Source organism: Felis catus, chromosome B3, assembly GCF_018350175.1.
Source record: "Felis catus isolate Fca126 chromosome B3, F.catus_Fca126_mat1.0, whole genome shotgun sequence".
Taxonomy (NCBI): Eukaryota; Metazoa; Chordata; class Mammalia; order Carnivora; family Felidae; genus Felis; species Felis catus.
In genome coordinates, this window is record NC_058373.1 from 20,255,237 (window position 1) to 20,273,761 (window position 18,525).

The following is an 18,525-nucleotide window of genomic DNA, read 5'->3' on the forward strand; positions in this document are numbered from 1 at the left end:
AAGCTGCCACCAATTTTTCTTAGCTTTTAAAGTCCAGTCTTCCCAAATACCACATTTAATGATCTTTTTTTGTTGTTAGGCTTTTTTGAATAATGTTAATTCCAAATCCATACGTAGTCCAAAAAGGCATTTGCAACGTTTACTAAATAATAGTTTGCTAATTCAAAAGAGTATAAAATATGGCCATTTACTTATAAGAGTCTGTGCTTTAAAAAATGTACTTAAAAATTATATTGCACCTTTAAAAATATAAATGAAGAAGTTGGATAAATTAACATGTAAATGTGGGCGGCATTTGTGAGAAGAGTAATTCTAATGTACTGAAAATAGCCATATTCATCAAAAATTAAAGTATCAAATTGATTTTAAAATAGTTGCAAATAGGGACGCCTGGGTGGCTCAGTCAGTTAAGCGGCCGACTTCGACTCAGGTCATGATCTCGCGGTCCGTGAGTTCGAGCCCTGCGTTGGGCTCTGTGCTGACAGCTCAGAGCCTGGAGCCTGTTTCAGATTCTGTGTCTCCCTCTCTCTGACCCTCCCCCGTTCATGCTCTGTCTCTCTCTGTCTCAAAAATAAATAAACGTTAAAAAAAAAAGTTTAAAATAGTTGCAAATAAATAGCTAGTATTATGGAGAAATACTTAACTGTCTTGAATTTTTTTATAGGTTTAATATTTTGCTGATGATACTAAGAGGAGCCATACAGTCCTTTGGAGGATTATTTTAAAGTTATGTGATTTAGCTAAATTAATCAGTCATGATTTAAAACCCTTTAGGGGTGCCTGGGTGGCTCAGTTAGTTAAGCGTCCAACTTCGGCTCAGGTCATGATATCACGGTTCGTGGGTTTGAGCCCCACACTGGGCTCTGTGCTGACAGCTCAGAGCCTGGACTCTGCTTCAGATTCTGTGTCTCCCTCTCTCTCTGACCCCCCACTGCTCATGCAGCTCTCTCTCAAAAATAAGTATTTTCTCTCAAAAATAAGTAAACATTTAAAAAGATGTTTTAAAATCCTTTAATATTTTTCCTTTAGTAAAAAATACCTTGGTTAAAATATCCATATGCACCTCAGTGACTCCTGTGATCATTTTTCTTCCTGTGGTACTTTAAACACTCTCTAATTAGTCCTTATACCTGAGTCCAGCATTTGCAGGTGGACATCTGTGGTAAGTAGGAAACATGATTTGTTCTTTCAGTACGAAGGGTGCAATGTGCCCTGTTGGAGAGTGCCCCAGATGTGTTCATATATGCTAGCATAGCCCCAGCTGTGGTGCTTAGAGGAGGGAGGGTCAGCCAGACTCTCACAGATGTGTGCTCTCTTTATGCACTGGCTACTTGGATTGCAGAATTGTGAGGGAAGAAAGGCAGTGCCATCTGCCAGCAATCCCAAAGACTGTTTCTCTTTTGTCTGGGATTGGTGACTGGAGGCAGAGCCGGACCTCTGTAGTCCTCAAAAGAAAAAAGTTCTCCATGGTCCATCAGTCATACCTGCCTCTATCAGTGAAGTGACTACTCGATTTGATAGCCCTCACTGTACAGACAAAAGGAGGCCATCTAGCAAAGCCTCCATTGTCTTTACAGTGGTTTCCATGTGTACATTTTCCTTTTTAAAAAAAATTTTTTTTAATGTTTGTGTTTGAGAGAGCGAGAGAGAGAGAGACAGAGTGTGAGTAGGGGAGGTACGGAGAGAGGGAGGGAGACACAGAATCTGAAGCAGGCTCCAGGCTCCGAGCTGTCAGCACAGAGCCCCACGTGGGGCCCAAACTCACAGACTGTGAGATCATGACCTGAGCTGAAGTCAGGCGCTTAACCAACTGAGCCACCCAGGCACCCCCCATGTGTACATTTTCTAGTGTCATGTGAATTCATAGTGAATTCCCAGTCAGATACCTTTATGGATTACATGCCATGTGCCCCCACGGTACTTAGAATCTCCTCTTTTGCATGTGTTTGTGTAGTACTCCTGGAGATTTAGCCATACACATCAGTTTGACCTTGCTGTGTAACAAGTCACCCAGTACTTAACATCTTAAAAAACGTTCATGATTCTGTGGGCTGCCGACTGGTTCTTTTGCTAGACTTGCCTGAGCTCACTCATACAGATGCAGTCAGTTTGTGGCTTGGCTGAAACTGGATGGTCTAGAATTCCCTCGCTCAAATGTCTGCAGGTTGGCACACTGTGAGCCAGGGTGTCTCATTTCTTTTCCACATGACCTCCAGCCCCTGCCAATTGGGGCTTCTTCCCATGGTGGTCTCAGGATTGTTAGCAACAAGAGAAACCACACCCTATTGCCCAAGTGTTTTTTAAGCTTCTGCTTGTGTCATATTTTTCTTTTAACTAAAACAGGTCACATTGCTGCCCAGATTCAAGGGATGGGGGGAAGATATTCCAACTCTTGATGAGAACTGCGATGCCACAGTGCAATAGGGTCTCCAAATAGGGATGGCTGCAGTGTCTGACAGTTATCTATAATATACCCACCTTTGCTGACACCAATATTTGTTTTTATTGTCTTTGTTGATTTTCATGATAAAAAATTTCAAATGTATATGAACATTCCAATATACTCCAAAATAGAAAGAATAATACAAGAAACTTCCCATATGCCCATCACCTGGATTCACCAATTTTCAATATTTTGCTACATGTCTGCCTCTACTTTTTAACTTTTCTCTTTGCTTAAATGTTTTTAAAGCAAATCCCAAGCATTGTGATATTTGAACTCTAAATGTTTCCATATGCATCTTTTTTTTTTTTTTAGTTTTTGAGTGAGTGTAAGCAGGGGAAGGGCAGAGAAAGAGGGACAGAGGATCTGAAGAGGCTCTGTGCTGACAGCAGTGAGCCTGATGGAGGGCTTGAACTCGCTAACCATGAAATCATGACTTGAGCCAAAGTCAGATGCTCAACCAACTGAGCCACCCAGGTGCCCCTCCATATGCATCTCTTAAAAAGGGATACTGTCCTGTGTAGCTGCAATACCATTATCACATCTGGGTATCATTGCACACTCAGTCCATAATCAAATTTCCCCAAATGTCTGAAAAATGTCTTTTTACAATAGGTGGATCTGAAAAGGAATCCATCCACAGATGGTCCATATCAGTCCCAACTTGCTTTTCTTTTTTTCTAGTGATTTGTTTTGAAAATTGGGTCCATTTTCCTATGTAGAACTTCCTTCATTCTGTATTCATCTGTTTGCTTCCTTGCAGAGTCGTTTAACTCCTGTATCTCTATCTCCTGTATTTCTATTTATGGAAGTTAACCCTATAGGCTGAATTTCATGCAAGTTCCACTTTCGGGGCAGACATCCTCTGTAGATAGTACTGTTTGCTTCGGTTGTAGCACATGGAGGCATAAATGTTTGTTTGTCTTAGCTTTTAATGATTCTAATCTTGATCAGTGACTTGATCTTTTGATGATCAATTGCCTAGGTCTATTATTTCAAGTGTTACAAGATGATTTCCTTGTTAGCTGGACTTATTTTTTTTTTAAGTTTATTTATTTATTTGGGGGGAGGGGAGGGGCAAAGAGAGAGGGAGAGAGAATTGCAAGCAGGCTTGACACTGTCAGCATGGAGCCCGACGTGAGGCTTGAACTCATGAACTACGAGATCATGACCTGAGCTAAAATCAAGAGTCAGATGCTTAACCAACTGAGCCACCCAGGCGCCCTTGTAGTAATTATATAAGGAACATTTTTTTCATCAGTTAGACTTATTTGATCATCTGAAATAACTCTCATAGTAAATATATTCTTTCCTTTAAATTGATGGCTTACAGAATAAGAAGTTGGTGCCCAAGTTATATCCAGGACTATTCAATAAGTAGTTGTTTGGGGGTTCTCTCACTTTCCTTTTTGTTGTTATTATGAATTCATGGGATTTAGAAATTCAGTGTGTTTCAGTTAATTGCCTTTTTTTTTATATTGGGGAGCTCAAGTTGTTTTATCTTTGGCTAATGGGAACTCCTGGTTGTTGGCTTCTGTATCCCTTTGAGAACTTCCTTGCTTTCTAGCACAAAATATCCCAAGATTATCTTGTATATTTCTTGCTCCAGACCTATAGCCAGGCATTCCTGTCTGGAGATTACAGTATGCACACTAGATGTGCTTGTTGCTATTGGGTTTTCATCCTTTCTAGTCTTTTTCATGGGTGAGAGCTAGGAAATCTCTCCACACACACACATACATATTTATATTTATATATGTTTTAAAAGACACTTTAAAAACTAAGTCACACTGATTTTTAAAATTTAAATTAGAATTGCAACATTTTTATTTAGCTTCTTTGATTTTATACTTAAGTAAAAATCTTGTTTATAAGAATGTTAATATACCCTAATATATATTGATGCATTAACTAATATATAACCAATGTATAAGCATACATTATAATGTTAACATTATTAGCATACACTAACATGTAAGCATTATTACTTTGAAATTGTTATATATTTATATGTAACTTTGAAACTATCATATATAATATAATGCTAATATTATAAATTATTGTATGTTAATGCTAATATATTAATATACTAATATATTTGTTAAAACACATAAATAGCAGCTAATTATTATATATAGCTTAATATGCAAATGAATATATAACCGTTTTATATTAGCTAATGCACGCATACACATGCATTAATAGTTTCAAAGTAATAATGCTGATATTATTACTAATAATTTACTGAATGAAATTTAGGATTTCTTTGGAGTGCTGTTTTCCTTAGAATATATTATACAAAGAATCTACAAGTGCAAGAGGCATTGGTTAGGTCACCAACTTAATGTATATTTTCTTGCTTCAGTTCCTTTTCAGTTTTAACAGATTTTTTTTCTTCTTCATTTCATTTATTTTCTTAAAGTGTGTAAAACATTTTTATGTTTCCAGAGTTGCAACTATGTTATAGAGTATATGTAAAAAAGTTATTATTGATATCTCCTCCCTGTTCCAAGGTAACTGCTTGTATTTATTCTTAATTTTCCTTCCAGTGTTTCTTTTACAAGCATATGCAGCTATTTTATTCCCTTTTAAAAATTATTTTAAACATAAAAACATATTTACCTTTTTAAAAATGGAGTTTTACTCACATTTCTATATTTTATGTTTTATTTATTTATTTTTTAAACATTGATTTATTTTTGAGACAGAGAGAGACAGAGCATGAACGGGGGAGGGTCAGAGAGAGAGGGAGACACAGAATCCGAAACAGGCTCCAGGCTCTGAGCTGTCAGCACAGAGCCCAACGCGGGGTTCGAACTCATGGACCGTGAGGTCATGACCTGAGCCGAAGTCGGACGCTTAACCAACTGAGCCACCCAGGCACCCCTGTTTATTTGTTTTAAAAGAGTATTATTATAAAGATTTATCAGACACTCAAGCACATACAAACACACCATCATTGTTAAAAAAAATCCAAACATACTCTGGGGGGACTCGATCATTCAGCTTATTTTAAGGAATGTCTTTTTTTTTTTTTTTTTTTTTTTTAATCCAGTGAGTTTGGGACTCCCTGCCATCTAGGGAAGACAGAATCCAAACTAAAGTGAAGTCAATAGATTTCTTATCTCTGTTTACTGTTTGAGGCTGGAAAAATATCCCATGGCAATTCTTTCACAAACAGTAGTCTGAGAAAAAAAATGTCCCTGGAACATAAGAACTGTGAACCTCCAGGTGTACCCTGTGTATTGTCCTCTGTGACTTTTTGGTTTATACTCTGACTCATTCGTAGTTACGTTCACAAACCTGAACTTAAGAAAAGTCTAGAGGCTCAAAATGATTATGTCTAAAATAATTACCTTAAGATTTGGAAAGGAGGAAGAATTGGCAAAATTGGAAGAATATCAGAGTTAAAATTGGCAGAATTTGATGCAGTTAGTAATCTTGTAACAATGTTAATTTTTTTAGCTTTTAACAAATCTACCATAGTTATGTAAGATATTAACATTAGGGTATGGTGGGTAAACTGGGTACTATCTTTGTAACTTTTCTGCACATCTAAAATTACTCCAAAACAAATTTTACTTAACACTCACACACACAAGCTGCTGATTAAAAAGACTTAGGTGCATTCAATAAAAAGTTTACTTGAAGAGCTTCAACAAATCAATAACAAAAATAACAGAAGGAAAAGGCGGGGGGGGGGGAGTAAATGAGATAAACAGACAAGCAATGTACAATTTTTTGTCTACTAGATGGGCAGAAATCTAAAGGATTAATATTATCAAGTGTTCATATGGTGGGGGAAACAGGGTAAGTTGGTCTGGTATTTTTCAAGGAATGGTAGACCGTATCAGTTTAAAAAAATTTATTTTAAATAAGCATATACTTCAACCTAGAAAACCTCCTTTTGGATGTCTCTCCTAGAGAAATATTTACACGTGTGCACAAGAAGATATAAATAAGGATTTTCATTGCAGCATTATAATATCAAAACCATCTTACTGAGACAAATTACGGTATATCCATATTATGGAGTACTAGAGAGTCATTTTAAAATGGTGACGTAGGGGTGCTTGTGACTCAGTTGTTTAAGAGTCTGACCACAGCTCAGGTCATGATCTCACGGTTGGTGGGTTCAAGCCCTGCATTGGGCTCTGCCCCTCCCCTGCTCGTGCTTGCTCTCTCTCTCAAATAAATAAACTTTAAAAATAAATAAATAAAATAAAATTATGATTTTCATTGACATAATCTCTGACAAAAATATTAAATAAAAAATTGCAAAATAGTAAATATTAACTACCATTTGTTTTTTAAAAAGAGTATATATTCCTGTATAACTACACACACACTTCTCCCCCCTTTCTCTTTGTTTTCATACAGATGTGTAAATAAATACACAGAAAGTGATCTGGAAATACACTGTCTGATTCAGTTTAAATAGTATTCCTGGGTAATAGGAATGAGAATGGGGGCATGTAGTCCAGTTGGACTTTTATTTTTATTTTTTTTATGTTTGTTTATTTTTCAGAGAGAGCGCAAGTGGGGGAGGGATGGAGAGAGAGGGGGACAGATGATCCGAAGCAGGCTCTGTGCTGAGAGCAGCAAGCCTGATGAAGTGGGGCCCGAACTCACTAACCTGGAGATCATGACCTGAGCTGAAGTCAGAAGCTCAACCGACTGAGCCACCCAGGTGCCCCCAGTTGGACTTTGAAAAATACCTGTGATTTCTTTCTTTCTTTCTTTCTTTCTTTCTTTCTTTCTTTCTTTCTTTCTTTCTTTCTTTCTTTCTTTCTTTCTCTTTTTTTCTCTCTTTTTTCTCTCTCTCTCTTTCTCTCTCTTTTTTTGTTTCTTTTTTAATGTTTATTTATTTGTTTTGAGAGAGAGAGCATGCGCACGCGGGGGAGGAGCAGAGAGAGGGAGAGAGAGAACCCCAAGCAGGCTCTGTGCTATCAGCAAAGAACCCAACTCCGGGCTCAATCTCACGAACATGAGCAGAAATCAGGAGTCCAACACTTAACCAAATGAGCCATCCAGACAACCCCCCGCCATTGCTTCTTTCATGGAAGGAATGTATGTCTGTATTTGTTGTGAAATTGTGAAATTAAGGTGAGAAAGAAAGAATGCCAACAGACCTAGGCATGCCTTGACAACAGACAGACCTAGAGGCTAAAGAGAACTTGTGAGAAGCTTGTCACCAAGTCCTAGACTGTGATCTAGAGAGAGAGGAGGTCTCAGAGCTAATGCCTACATAATTTGTGGGGTACAGTAAAAAATGAAAGTGTGGGACCTTTTATTCAAAGAGCAGAAGACAGTGCCCTTAAAGGTACATACAATTTTACTGTTTATCTTTTTTTTTAAGTGAGCTCCACACCCAACACTCAGCTTGAACTCACAAGCCTGAGATCAAGATGCTCCACCAACTGAGCCAGCCAGGCACCCCACCATTTATCTTTATATTGAGCAGTGCCATTTTAACAGCAAAGATCAGACTTTAACTTGTATGAGCAATCACTTAAATTACACAATCTGTATTTTGCTGCTTGTCCCTGGAGTTTGTCCCTTAAGCTGGCCAGAAGAGACAACCATAGGCAGACTCAGGGTGGAAGGAGAGAGGACCCCATTCCTGGGAGGAGCACACTGTAGCCAGTAGAGACCCTCATAGGGTCTTAGGGGTTACACTTGCCTCCTGGGCCTACCGGGACCCCCTTCTCACAAGCCACGTGACCTAAATGCCCTAGCTGAGGGCAGGTCCTAGGGAAGCTGAGCTACAGGACTGCTAGCTCATGGCAGCCCCTAGCAGATGGCAACTACCAAGGATCCTTAAACTTCCACCCCTGACAGCTTGGTCCTCCAGTGGGGGCTAGGTGGGAAGCTCACCCCCACCAGGATATGGCCTCCTGTCAGCCTGGGGCTCTTGCCCAGCATAAGGTGCTATGGGTACACAGACCTGACCCAAGCCTGTCCCAGATCTTTGTGAGGGACAGAGGGTGGTGGAGCAGGGAGAGAGAGTGAGCCCTGACAGGGACTTCAGGAGTTAGGGCAATGGGTAGCCAAGGGAATGGGTAGCCAAGAAACTCTCTGCGGATTCCAAAACACATAGGACCACATGTGAGCTGAGGTCCCCAGTGCATGCCCATTGCCCCATCACCTTCCTTTACAAAACAGATTCAATGCAAAAACTGTTAAGATTCAAGACAGCGCTGCAGAGCATTAAATCCCGTGTGGATTCTGAGTACCAGGTTCTGTATAGCTGTGCTGGCTGCATCCCTTTGAAGGTAGCCTGGGGAGGGTCAAGGGTTGCCCCCTTGACCCCACCCCCACTCCCAAACCTCATTTTTAACTTGGAAGACATCAGAGAAGCTTGAATTCTGAGAGGTAGAATCCTTTGGCTGAAAGAAGATGAAAATGATGGTGAGACAAAACATAGCTGATGGGGCCGGCCAGCACCCCTCTCCCCTCCCCAACCGGGATGGGATTCACAGCACAGGGGGAGGGAAAGAGAAGAAAAACAGGTACCCTCGGTTTGTAAATATATCATTGTTTGGCAGGAAGAGAAGGGAGTTTCCATGCATCAATTTCTATTTTCTGTACACATTACTGTTTTCACTGGGGAGGAGGTCTTTGAGGGATCTTAGCAGAGTGTGGAAGATGGGAAATAGGAACTATAGAGAAGGGGAGGCAGACTGCTCAGAGATGAGTTAAAGCCTTGGCTTGCCAGTTAAAGCCTGGCTGGGGTCATGGATTCTATGGAGTTATGGAACTAACCCTCTGCCCAGTTGTGTGACATTCTGGACCCTACACAGAGAAAGCTCCACCTTGGCACAGTCAAGGGAAGGGTGGCCCCACTCTTCTTTTAGGAAGGACTGTACTTTATTCTGAACTGAATGAAAAAGGACTTGTTTTTAGTGTTTGTATGTCCTCTTAAAAAGAAATGTACATTGGTGATAGTGACATTCTTTTGGGGTTTTTTTTATTGTGGCAAAATGTACATTATATAAAGTTTACTATTTTAGCCATCTTCAGGTGTATTAATGTTTGTTTTTAAATGTCACTACTTTGCAAAATAAAATAAGTGAAAAAGTTGGTAATCCTATTCTGTACCCCTAAAGTGTTTTTTCTTTTTTTGAAATTTTACTGGTCTGTGAAGTCTAGAAACTTTATGAGCCTTAGAAAGTTGTTTCTTATTTAACCTTGTTATATGACTTTATTGGTAGAGGAAAACTCAGAAGCAATTTATAGAATTTTTTGAAGTTTATTTATTTTGAGAGAGAGAGCATGTGAGTGCATGTGTGTGGGGGAGGGGCAGAGAGAGAAGGAGAGAGAGACTCCCAAGCAGGCTCCATGCTGACAGCACAGGGCTTGAACTCAGGAGCCCTGTGATCACGACCTGAGCTGAAATTAATAGTTGAGTGCTTAACCCACTGGGCCACCCAGGCGCCCCTGCAATTTACAGAGTTTTTAAAGACATGGCATAAGAGTAAGGTTAGGTTCGCTTTTTTTTTTGCTGTTGTTGTAGTTATAATGCTTCATAAAGTTCTCCTAATTCTCCTGTTTTGTATATATATTCTCTTCTGTACCATTATCAACATTGTCTCATGTTCTACCATAGTTTTATAATACTTCCCCTTTGCATTTCATATGTAAATTAAGAGCTCATACCAAAAATAACATAAATGTGCCTTTCTAAGGATAAAGTTTTCTGTAATGAAAACAAAATATACATGTATAAAATGTGGGCATAGATATAGCTGTTCATTTGGTCAAGGCTGTTTTAATAAACGGTTCTAAAATTTATAACGATTTTGCACAGTGGTTTTGTTTTGTTTTTTTTTTTTTTCGTTTTGAGCCGCAGACACCAAAAATCCCACAGGAAGTTCTCTTTGTAAGTGTTGTGGTTTTTTAGTTCCTGTTCAGTTTGTACTAGATGATCAGAAATAGGATAATCTGTGTAATCAGAAGAGATTCTTGGTTAAACTTCATTGTAATTCTAAATGAGAATCTCAAATTTGCTTGTTTTTCTTCCCATGTAATCAGTCTAGAGGAGCTATAACCACATTCATACCTAGCATTAAAGTTGTGGTATAATTGAACATTTTTTGTTGTTCAATGGATAAACTCTTCATTGTTAAAGGAGCAACTATCTGAGATTACGCTCTATCCTTTCCACTTCTTATCAAAGCATCTCCCCAAAAATAAACCATAGGAATGGAGATGTGTTTCTCCTTGACAATACTTGACATTAGTGTTTTACTTTTATTTTTACAAATGACAAAAAATTTCTCTTGTTTCTTTGGAGAAAAGGAAATATATAAAATATAGGTTATACAGTTTACTTCAGATATTACAAGTACCATTGAAAAATTTTAAAGGGTACTATTATTCATTGAGATATTTTTCTTAATGTAACTTTTAAAGCAAGATATTCTCAAAGTAAATAAATTTTTTTTTTATTTCATTATGTTTCAAACTATGGCAAAAGTAAAAGAAACTAAAATTGTAATCAGATGGATTAGATCTTTGACAAATCACATAATCTAGCATTTATTCATATATATATGTTTTAATGTTCACTTATTTTTGAGAGAAAGACAGAGCCCTGGTTAGGGGAGGGGCAGAGAGAGAGGGAGACACAATCCAAAGCAGGCTCTAGGCTCTGAGCTGTCAGCACAAGAGCACAACCTCGGGCTGGAACTCAGGAACCATAAGATCTTGAACTAAGTGGAAATTGGACGCTTAACCAACTGAGCCACCCAGGTGCTCCTGTAATCTAGCATTTAAATGATATATGGGAGACTTGATGAAAAGTGACAAACGAGAAAAAAAAGAGTTTCTGTGCATTTTTAGGTATGTCTCTAGGTTTAAGTGCTATTGAAGACACAATGCCTAATTCTAGGCAGGTTATGTGAATTACACATCTAATTAAATGGTAAAAGTAATGAAGATATGAAAGGTATTTTATTACTATAAAAAAACTCCCCAGATTTTTTTTTAAGAGTGGTTACTCATGAGTACATTTTAATTACAGTTCTTAAAAGAATAAATAATACTGTGCCTCCAAACAAAAAAATTACACACACCATAAGTTTAACACAAAAGTGACTTCAACCATTTCTATGCAGGGGGGAAAAAGAAAAGAATGAGGGTTTGGTTTGCAGAATATTTTTTCTAGTTCAGATAGCTTGGCTGCAAAATATATGAAAAGGTTACTTTATAATCTGGGTAGATATTTATGTATGATATACAGATATTTCTTGGTTAAGAGAAGTTTGATCTTTCCATAAGTTGAAGTTACAAACAGAAAACCATCGTTTAAAACCTGGTGTTTATGCTTTTTCCCCATTTCTTGTGTACCTTTTGTGGCACTATGTTAGGTACTTTGAGTGTTATTTATTGTTACTAAGAATTTCGGACATTTGTAGAGAGCTTTACATTTTACAAAGTTTAGAAAAGTGAGGCTCGACATGATTTCTTACATATCCTTTGGTGTGTAGCAAGGCGGTCAGCACTGTGGGAAGTATATGCAGTGGCCGATTTAACTTGGACCATGGGCTTCAAGTCTTTACCTCCTTGTCTGCCCAACGTGAGCTGGAGAACTGGCTTTAGAAATGCAGGGCGGCCTGATCTTTTCACTTGCCACTAAGAATTTAAGCATTTTGGATGCCAAAAAATAAAGTTTTGAGATCCCTGCCCTAGAAGGGTGAGAGAAGGAAGACTTTGGATGTATCATCAGGCCTAATGTGGGTGGACCATGATACCACAGTTCTTTCGAGTATTTCTTAGCTTGCCCAGGAGTGCCCATGACCTCCTTCCCAGTTTTAGTTAGCACAATCGGTTTGAATGAGAGCAATTATTTAGACCGTGTTCTGAGCGCCCTAGAGATGAAAGCCAGGACATGCTTTACCGAAAAACGCATTCTGCTTTTCAGTGGGGCAGCAAGGCCCAGGCATGTGGTGACGGCTGTGACCATCGATATTTACTAGGTTAAAGAAACTATTGTCAGGTATTTGCTGTATCAGCCTTTCCAGCCGCCTTTCTGCGTGGGGGCTGATCCACGGTGGCTTGCTGAGGGGCAAGCGGACACGTCTCTGTTAGAAGTCGAAAACGCTTTGGTACACAGGGCCTCTGTCCTCGGGGGCGATTTCTGCCGGACCTTTGATTAAAAACAAACAGGAAGACTCGCATGCCAGCGGAAACTGCCCCCAAGTACTTCGGAAACTGGGCTTTTCCTTCCGCGACTGGGGTCCGACCCCTGGAGGAAGCGGGCCGCTGGGCGCTCGCCCCGCCCCGCTGCGACCCCGCCCCCACATTGGCCCCACCCCCATCATGGCCCCGCCCCTCCCAGCCGGGCATGCTCAGTGGGCCGGGCCGGGCCGGGCCGGCAGGTTTGCGTGGCCACCCGCAGTTGCCGGCGCCGGCTCAGCCTGTCGACGCTGGATCCCTTCTCCGCGGCTGGTTCCAGGGAAGTTACGTGCGGAAGCCGGCTTCTAAAGAGCCATCGAACGGGCTACAGGGACGGCGGGAGGCCCTCGGTGCTGCCGAGTGGCGAACAGGCGGGGCCGGAGTGTCCGGGCTGTGAGAGCTTCGGGAGGCCGAGCGAGTGGCCGCACTCGGAGAGAGGCGCCGGCCGGGCGCGCCCCGCGGAGAAGACCCGGGCGGGGCGGGCGGGCGGGCGCTTCCCGGACTTTTGTCCGAGTTGAGTCCCCTCCCCGTGGGCCGGGCCTCTGCGGCCGCCCCCGCCCCCAGCCCCGCTCGCTCCCGGGAGATGTTTATCTGGTCTGTGGCGTGAGGAGCCGGCGGGCTGGTGGCGCGGAGTTTCGGGTCCGAGGAGCCTCGCGCGGCGCAGGAGAGAGACAAGATGTCCGCCAGAGCCGCGGCCGCCAAGGTGAGCGCCTCCGCGGCCGTCAGGGCCGATCCCGAGCGAGCGCGGCCGCCTGCGGGCGTCGGGCCCGCGCCCCGCCCTCCTCCCCGCGGGCTGCGGCCCCGGCGCTGGGGGCGGCGGCGGGTGGGCAGGGCTGACTGTGGCTGTGGGCCGCTCGGAGCCCCGCGGGTAGGCGGGCAGGCGGCGGGCGGGGGCCCAGGAGGGGGCGGCGGGCGCGCCGGGCTGCTGTCCGGGGCAGGTGCATCGCTGCCGGCGTCGGTGCCTGGCTCTGGCTCTCCGCGGGCGGGGACGCGCAACAGGTCCTGCGCGGGCAAACTCTGTGCGTGGAGTGGGTCCTGCGGCCACCCGACGCGAGCGTGCGGCGAGCCGGAGGTCGGGGTTTGGGGTGCTACCTCCAGCCAGCCGGTAACTGCTGTCTTTGGAGGAGTGGTTGGTCACCGGCGAAACCGTGTAGTTTCGATCTGATGTCACTCTTCGTGGTATGCGCGCGCCAGCGATAAGACATTGAGACAGCAAAACAGTGTTTTGTGTGTAGTAGGTTGGAATTTTTTTTCACGGTGTCATTTGTTTGAGGTGGCGTTGAAAAAATAACTCCTTAACACTTCTTAATAGTTTAATTTGAATTAAACTTTCAGAAGTAACACAAAATACTCCTACAAATGGACAATGAAATGAAGTCTAAAAAATAAGAAAGACTTGTGGGTGCAGCGGAAAAGTAACTTTTTCCTATCAAGTTTTACACGTGCTTTGAAGTATGCTGTTTTTCTCAGTGCTGTGAAACCAACGTGTATGTTACATCAGAAAGCTGAAGTTAGTAATAATTCCGTTAAAATCCTCTTTTCCTTTTGTACATTTTAATCTTTCTCATCATAAAGTAGTATCTGCTCTTTTTAACAGTTACAGACATACAGAAATTTGAAGAGTAAAAATCGCTCCCATTTAAAATCAACTCCTTACTTCACACGGTATCGAAGTACTTAATCAGGTAGTGGTTTTATGTATTTATTTTTCTTTTGGAAATGTTTATTCGTAGCATCTGGAACAACGTATGATATGGCCCTGAAGTTTCTGAACTCAGGACCTTGTTTTCTGGGAGGCAGAAGTTACCGGTTATACTTAGTAGTGGGTATATTTTTTAAAGGAATATAGTATTCTTTCTCTATGAAAACTTTAATTTTCCCCTTTATGACCTTACCTTGATGACGAACAATCTGAAGATGAAACTTGAGCCAATAACTTAGAATAAAAAGCAAAATTTTGCTTTGATTTTAAAATAAGTTCACATTATTTATCATTTTGGGGGTTTCCTTTCCGAGGAGGAAAGGCTTTGTTTTCATATTGGACATAATGTCACTTTGTTCCTGAGGTGTAATCTTTGGTGCTTGATATCCAAGACAACACACTTTAAAAAGGTTATTTCAAGTTAGAGTAGGATGATTTAGAAGAAATAATATTTTTCCTCCCGAGTTATGGGATTGAGATTTTATGGTATATTGAAAAGCATCCCTACACACTGTAGGGATGTGTGTGTTCTTAAATATTTATGAGTAAAATGTGAGTTGAAAACTTATTTTTTTAAACGCTGTATTATGAGACTACCACAAAATCTTTTATACAACAAGGCAGGCCATAAAAAAATAGGTGAAATGAAAGAATATTCAGCCGTTTCACTAAGTCACATTTAATTTCTTAAGGTGACTGAAATGCTACTACAAGCCAGACTGTATACTTAATACTTTACATGTGATACTTTTGTTCCCCTACCCTAACCCTCAGTTAAAAAAAAACAAAAAAACAAGACATTAATTTGCAGCTTGTTTTCTTGTTTTAGCAGAGTGGTTTGTAGAACTCCTCTCTAAGCAAGTACCTGTGATTTTTGTATTCTTTGTAATCATATCCCAAGAATACGCTGCAGATCACCATTTCTTTAATGACAGACATTTAACTTGTTTGGGGGATTTTGCTATTGTACTAAGTAGCTTTATATTTTTATATCTGTGAATGTTAGAGTGTGTTAAATCCTTAGAAATGGAATTTCTGGGTCGCAGGGAATGTGCTTTTAAAATTCTGATAAATTCCAGTAAATTTTTCTCCCAAAAGGTCACACCTAGGAATAAATATAACAGTTGTTGGTAAATTACATGTATTTTAAAGGACATAAAATGTGAATAAATTAGATGAGGGAGATGGGGAGAGTCAGTATTACAAAATATATCGGTTTCCCGAAGTTGATATACATATAAATGTAATACAGTTCCAAATAGAATTTCATTGTGTTATTATAGAAAACTTGACATATTAATGAGAAAATTTATCTGATAAAATGATTGATAGCTATGAAATTTTGGAAAAAGGAGGTCCTACTAGAAAACCTAATGTGTTATAAATTCAGAGGAATTTAAAACGGTCTGTCAGCTCAGGAATAGACAGTGGAACCACAGAATCCAAGAACAGCTTTTTATTTACAAGCTTTTAGTGATTATCATCGTCAGCATTTAATGTGTCAGGTATTGTTCTAAGGGTTAAAATAAACTTATTTAATTCATAGAGTAACTCTGTGAAGTGAGCATTACTATTATCCCCACTTTCTGGATAAGAATATTGAAACACAGATAAAGTAACTTGCCTATCACTTATCCAGCAAGAGGGAAGATTAAGAATATGTATATGTTAGGGGCGCCTGGGTGGCCCAGTGGGTTAAGCGTCTGACTTCGGCTAATGTCATGATCTCGCAGTCTGTGAGTTCGAGCCCTGCATCGGGCTCTGTGCTGACAGCTTGGAGCCTGGAGCCTCCTTCAGAATCTGTGGCTCCTCCTCTCTCTGCTCCTCCCATGCTCATGCTCTATCTCTCTCTGTCTCTCAATAATAAAAAAAATTTTCTTAAAAAGAATATGTGTTAAAAGTAACATTGTAGATTACCTGGGAAAAGATGGGTTATTCAGTAAATAGTGCGGGGTCAGTTGGTTATCTTTAATTTTTAAATTTTTTTTTTATGGTAGTTCTCTGCCTTAAACCATAGACTAAATAAATAAATAAATTCAAGTGTTTGAATAAGAGCAAATACAGTAAATCATAAAACTAGAAGAAAGTGTAGGATACTTTCTAAAAAAATATGCCTGAATTGGAAAGGGCTTCGTCGTATGTGACATTAACTTAGAAATAATAAAGGAAAAGGTTTTCATATGTATAACATACATCTGAATTGCACACAGAATTACTAGTGTGCCTGATAATAAAATTATTTTAAAGTTGAAAACAGGAATTTGAGGGTGGTTCTCTGTCTCATCATGGAGCTAATTATGTAAGAAAATGGTGTGAATAATTATTAGGAACATTTCCATTGGTTGAATCACAGAAAGTGGCTGAAGGAAATTGCAGTGGCTTCTGGATTTTCAAGCTGTTTCACTTTTGAGGAAGCAATAATATTTAAGATTATACTATCATTTATGCTTATTAGATTTTGCTGCTTAAATGTTTCCATTATGTTTCAGGGACAGTATTTTTCCCCCCTTCTGGTTATCTCTCAAATTCTACCATAGTTTAGTGTGGAAATTATTTACATCTCTTCTTAGGAATTGATTTATTGTATCAAGTAAGGCACAATGTACTTTGCTTAGTAGCTGCACATTTCAAAGTTAAGAATTGTAGAAATTAGTCTTTATGGGTAGGAATTATGTCCTGAGTGGTGGGTATGATGTAGTTTTAATTTTGGTATTTATTCATCAATGCATATTTGCTGCATATTGCTTTAAAAGTAAAGGAATAACTCACTGCACTTTATGACAGTTCACTTAGGCCTGCCAACTTCTAATGAGCTTCACTGTATTAGTATTTTTCTGGACATCCTAAGTTTATACAATATTTTTTACTAGGAATATTTTTACAGTGCTTAAGGCAAAGGGCTTTTAATTTTTTATGTTAGCATTTTAGATATTTATGGTTAAAACTTTAATTTATGTTCTTTGTTGATAATCCTGACTATATTTACAACGTTTAAGTGCATTTTAGGACAGCTCTGTAAGACAGTGACTTCAAATCATGCTGTGCCTTTTCTCTCAGATTGTGTAATGGCACAGATTCCACTACACTGTTAGGAAGGCTCTTTTTTCCTTCTTTTCTTAAATACTGATGTTTCCATGTTAGGATCTTACAACCTTTATTTTATATTTAAGAAAGACTTATGCTGTCATTGATTGCTGTCAGTTTGTGACAGAGATCAGACATCTATAGCCAACAAATAATGAGTTTGAAACCAATCTGTGGCTTTGAGGGCTGTAATGCAGTGTAGATAGTACTGTTCTCTGTTTGGTTTGAAGGAAAAAGATTACAGTAGTTTCACTCATTTTTTTCAATCCTGGAGACAATGTACTGGCCCTGACTTTCACTTGCTCTTTAATCTTTTTTTCTATTTAGAGACCAAATGTAAACTCTGTACAGTTCTAAGAATAAAACAGTATAAATAAGACAGATCACCATGCTACTAAGGAAAACCTCTTAAAAAATAATTTTGGAGAAAATTTGTAAATGTAACCATTTCTTGATATAACCCTGACATGGTAAAAATTCAGTCTGCTGAAAGACTTGTTAGTCTGACTGTAAACTCGTGTGTAGGACCACCCACCCCTGACTGCTCAGTCATAGCTCATTCCAGGCTCCTGTACGCACACATGCACTGGGTAGCCAGTACTGACTAAGCATTGTTGCTGAAGACAAGCTAGTTATTTTTTATTAGTAGAGTTTCTAATCAAATGTTAAATAAGATTAAGAAATAGTTGATTATGACTAGTTTGATATTTCTGAAATACTTGACTGGAACTTGCTTTGCATCTCTGAATTTTGATAGACAGTCTTGAAAAACCTTACTAGTTTAACAGCTTTTAATCTTGTAGGAAGAGTGAGGCATTAGGATAGTTTCCTGAAGTTTTTGTTTGTTTTTGACAGTATTTAATCTAAAATTGGTGGGTTTCAGAACAGTATTCCAGTATAAAGCAGCAATAAATATAGCCCTTTTGGTATCTCTGACCTAGAGTTCTTCTTAATTTATTTATTGCAGAGAAGAGTAGCTTCAGGTTGCTCCTTTATGGGTTAGCCAGGTGCTTTATTTCCATTCCTTCTCAAACAGATAAATTGTTAATAATGAGAAGTGTATGGTGAGTATATGAGTAGGGAATTTCATTTTATATCTTAAAAATGATTGCCTGTA

At 39.7% G+C, this 18,525-nt stretch overlaps 1 protein-coding gene across 15 annotated transcripts in view; it reads left to right on the forward strand.

Moving 5' to 3' along the window:
• TJP1 (tight junction protein 1) overlaps positions 1-18,525 on the forward strand; it is a 370,447-nt gene that overhangs the window by 251,230 nt on the left and 100,692 nt on the right. Inside the window, exon 1 of one of the 15 annotated variants that reach the window (XM_045058909.1) lies at positions 13,145-13,325. The exons of the other annotated variants lie outside the window; for them this stretch is intronic. Within the exon in view, the coding sequence (XP_044914844.1) occupies positions 13,299-13,325 (27 nt within the window). The 5' untranslated portion in view covers positions 13,145-13,298. Of the gene's footprint in view, positions 1-13,144; positions 13,326-18,525 lie in introns of those variants that run through there. 15 annotated transcript variants of the gene reach the window in all.